Source organism: Lactuca virosa, chromosome 3 (assembly GCF_052849685.1).
Source record: "Lactuca virosa cultivar CGN04683 chromosome 3, Lactuca_virosa_CGN04683_v6, whole genome shotgun sequence".
Lineage (NCBI taxonomy): Eukaryota > Viridiplantae > Streptophyta > Magnoliopsida > Asterales > Asteraceae > Lactuca > Lactuca virosa.
In genome coordinates this window covers 82,117,614-82,121,176 of record NC_136428.1, presented here as the reverse complement: position 1 = coordinate 82,121,176, position 3,563 = coordinate 82,117,614, and the positions used below count along the sequence as shown (strand labels likewise).

The 3,563-nt window shown below is 32.8% G+C and overlaps 1 protein-coding gene across 1 annotated transcript; it reads right to left on the bottom strand.

The window, feature by feature from the left end:
* Positions 1-2,004: 2,004 nt before the first annotated feature.
* LOC145166096 (MLP-like protein 31) lies at positions 2,005-3,048 on the bottom strand. Its single transcript, XM_079085022.1, has 2 exons — positions 2,713-3,048; positions 2,005-2,549 (listed from the first exon to the last, which is right to left on the bottom strand). Exons 1-2 carry the CDS (start codon positions 2,897-2,899, stop codon positions 2,284-2,286), a joined length of 453 nt encoding a protein of 150 aa, XP_078941148.1. The 5' UTR covers positions 2,900-3,048; the 3' UTR covers positions 2,005-2,283.
* Between the last annotated feature and the right edge of the window lie 515 nt (positions 3,049-3,563).

Sequence of the window (3,563 nt, the reverse complement as noted above, 5' to 3'; positions counted from 1 at the left end):
CTCCATTACCGCCATGGCAGAGATGGGTACATCGGAGGTGAGAGGCATACGAGGACGTCAGATCGGAGATGGAGAGTCGCTCTAATTTTGGATAATGAGTCGGTGGTCCACCACCTTCCGCTTTCACCTCCGCCCCCAAATCGTAGCATTCGACAGGGTAGCGACTACGATGTTGTTAGGTGATGGTGGTATGACTTCGTCGAAGTTGAGAGAAGGAGAGAGATGAGAGGATCTGGTTTTCAGGTGAGATTTGAGCGAAGAAGAAGGTAGATGAATACACCTACATATTCAAGAGAAGGACAAAGATGTTTAGGTGGGAGCCATACATATTAAACAATTTATTTTAATTAGATAAAAATAAATAAAATAATAAATAAGGGTATATTGGTCATTTTAAGTCCATCAGGGACCAACAATGCAATAAAATTAAACCATAGGGAGGTCCAAGTTAGAAAAAAAAATTGGGATCAAACACGCAAATTACCCCAAACCATAGGGACCATTAGCTTAATTTATTCTTTTTTATTATTTTTTAATTTATTTTTTTTATTTTTTTTTTGTAAAATAGCGTGGTATATCCAGAAAATTTTATTAATTAAAATAAAATATAAATGCAAGCAAGACTCCCCACCAATATAAAAGAAAAAGGTTTCAGCCAAAGAACTGAAAATTAATAATACAAAAACAATAAAATGTCAGGTTATAACATGCTTTGAACCCTATTATATAAACATAACAAAGAAAACTAAAAAATTTACATTTACGTGTTTTTTTAGAAGCAAAATCATCATAAATAGTGTGATGGTCAATTTTATCCATCAAATCTTTTTTAACATAGCCAAATCATTCATCATTTACTTATTTATTTATTTTTTTGGCTTTAAAATAAATATTTTCTAAGAAACATATTATTATCTAGACCAAAAGTGTAAATTTTGGACCAAATTTGTAATAAATTTTGAAATCTGAGCCAAATAATTTTCGAAAGTTGGATGACATGTTGACCGAGTGAAGGGGTTAAATTGAATACAATTACCGGTATTTGAGACATAATTGAATAAAAAAAATATAATGACTAAATTGATTATAAAACCAATACGTAAGCACTTTATTACAATTTTCTATTAAAACATTAATTGATACGTAGGCTTTCATACTTTAGCAAAAAATTGTCCTTTAGGCATTTTTATTATTTATTATTATTATTTTCTTTTTCAGTTATTCAATCACCTACACTCATGACATATAGAAACTTACAAGATCAAAATTCGCATATGAAAACTGAAAAGAAAATCAGAAACTATAAATTAAAACACTTTGGGCCTGTTAAGAGAAATCAGAAGAAAAAAAACTGTGTTTGATTGGCCTTTAAAGCACGATTAAAACCAGAAACACAAGAGTAAAGTCCATAACTTTGCGTGATAAGATAAATCAGAAGAAAAAAAAACACTTTGTATTTTGATACTCTGATATAATCATCGAACTCAGAACTCAAAAATCGGTTCTGGGGCAACAAAATCGATTTGGAGGATAAAAGAGAAGAAATCAGACAATGAAAAAACAGATAAATCTAAGAAATTAGGAAATCAAAACTCGAGTTCTTATTCTTACCTGATTGTTTCTAAGATTCTTGATGGATGAAGGCTTAATCGATCAACAAATTTCATACAAATCAGAAAACTATAAGTTAAAACCCTGATGAAGATGATGAATCGATGTTCTGATAACTGATTTCGGTCTTTCTTCAACAGATTAGAAAGGAGGGGACGATTGGCATTGAAAACTGAAAAATAAATATATGGGCCTCCTATACAAACACTAACACATTTCTAAAATGGGCCCTACACGATTTTAGGGCTCTCGGCCATTGTCCAACCTGCCCGCCGGGGCAGCTGATCAAAACCTTAAAAAGCAAAATAAAAGTCTTAAACCATTCCATAGTTTTACACATTACTTAAACCATTTGGAAGTCTTAAACTAATAGAAAAACATAAACACTAAACGTGACTACCAAAAGTGAGTTTTAATTTCAAAAATCAAGCAAAAGATGTAACAATTGCAAGTAATTGAAATACACCATTACACCATGCTAGTTTACAATACAATTATACAAATATGTATCTTCACAAGCATCAATATTTATAAATACGGCAGCTGACATTTATTTATTAAACAATCTCACTTCCCTTTATTCTGTTGTTACCAAGCAAGTCGCTGTTGGAGCTGATATACATGCATAATGTCAGCAACATTTATTTAGTGAATATATCGACGACATCATGGTTACTTGAGAAAATGAGCATCAATATTTCGAGCTAATCCACAAACCAAGTCCAGATACGATATTGGATCCGGTATACTTGCATTCGCCTTCTCGAACTCTATAGTCCAGATAACAAACTTCTTATCACCCACATCTCTGGTCGTAAGGATGAAGCTCATGGAATTATACACCTCCAAGATATCTCCTTCAATCACTTTGAAAACTATTTTGTGTAATTCATCATCAACTTCTTCAATGATTTCTTTCACAGTTTCCTTTTTTCCATCTACGCAAAAAACAGAAGTAGATTGTATTATATATATATATATATATATATATATATATATATATATATATATATATATATATATATATATATATGTGTGTGTGTGTGTGTGTGTAGTTGGAATAGATGGAACATAGAACAAGTTCATATGTTCGTAGTTTACCATGGTAGTAGAACCACTGAACGACAGCTCCAGGAACACCCCATTCACCAGAAATTAAATGGCAAGCTTCAATAGTTTCAGGGTCGGCGACTGATGTGTCGTGTGGCCTGTGCTTGAAGAGTTCAAAGACCTGGTGACGATGACATTTGATTTCAACTTCACGTGTTATCTTTCCTGTTATAGCCATTTTTTTTTCTTGCGATTACTAGCTAGCTAGTTGTCCTCTCTAATGGTAGTACTTGAACAAACTGATGCGTGAGGCATGCACTTATATAATGGGTGTAAGGTGTTGCTAGCTACCTGTTTTTCTACATGTACCAGTGATTGTATGTTTGTACATCTTCAAGCTTTACATGACATGAAAACTTTTACAAAGATATATATGCCAATACCAACCGATGATTACTATTACCCATAAAGGCCTTTGTCTAGGGAAGGTTTTAGATACCAACACTGAAAAATACCGCCTTAGATACAGATGAGCGTATTCCTTAAATATTAGGTACGCTTTTAGTAAAATTATGAAATTTTTATTATGGTTTTTAAACTTTTTATCATACTACTATTTGTAGCACCTTTATCTACGGCCAATGACAAGCACTATTATAATCATGGCACATATTTCAGCCCAAGACCGTACGAAAGTGCCCATCTCTTTCCTAAACAAAGATAAATTGATTTGGACAATCTTAGACCTTTCAAAACAAAAAGTTGTGAGTTGCTATGGGAAATTTGAATAAATCATAAAAATACCAAGATTAAAGGAAAGTACGATTAGATCTGGCATTGCGTGTCGTACGAAGCAATATATAGTAGCGTCATTTTAGCGACGACTTGTGGCCGCTAAAGGT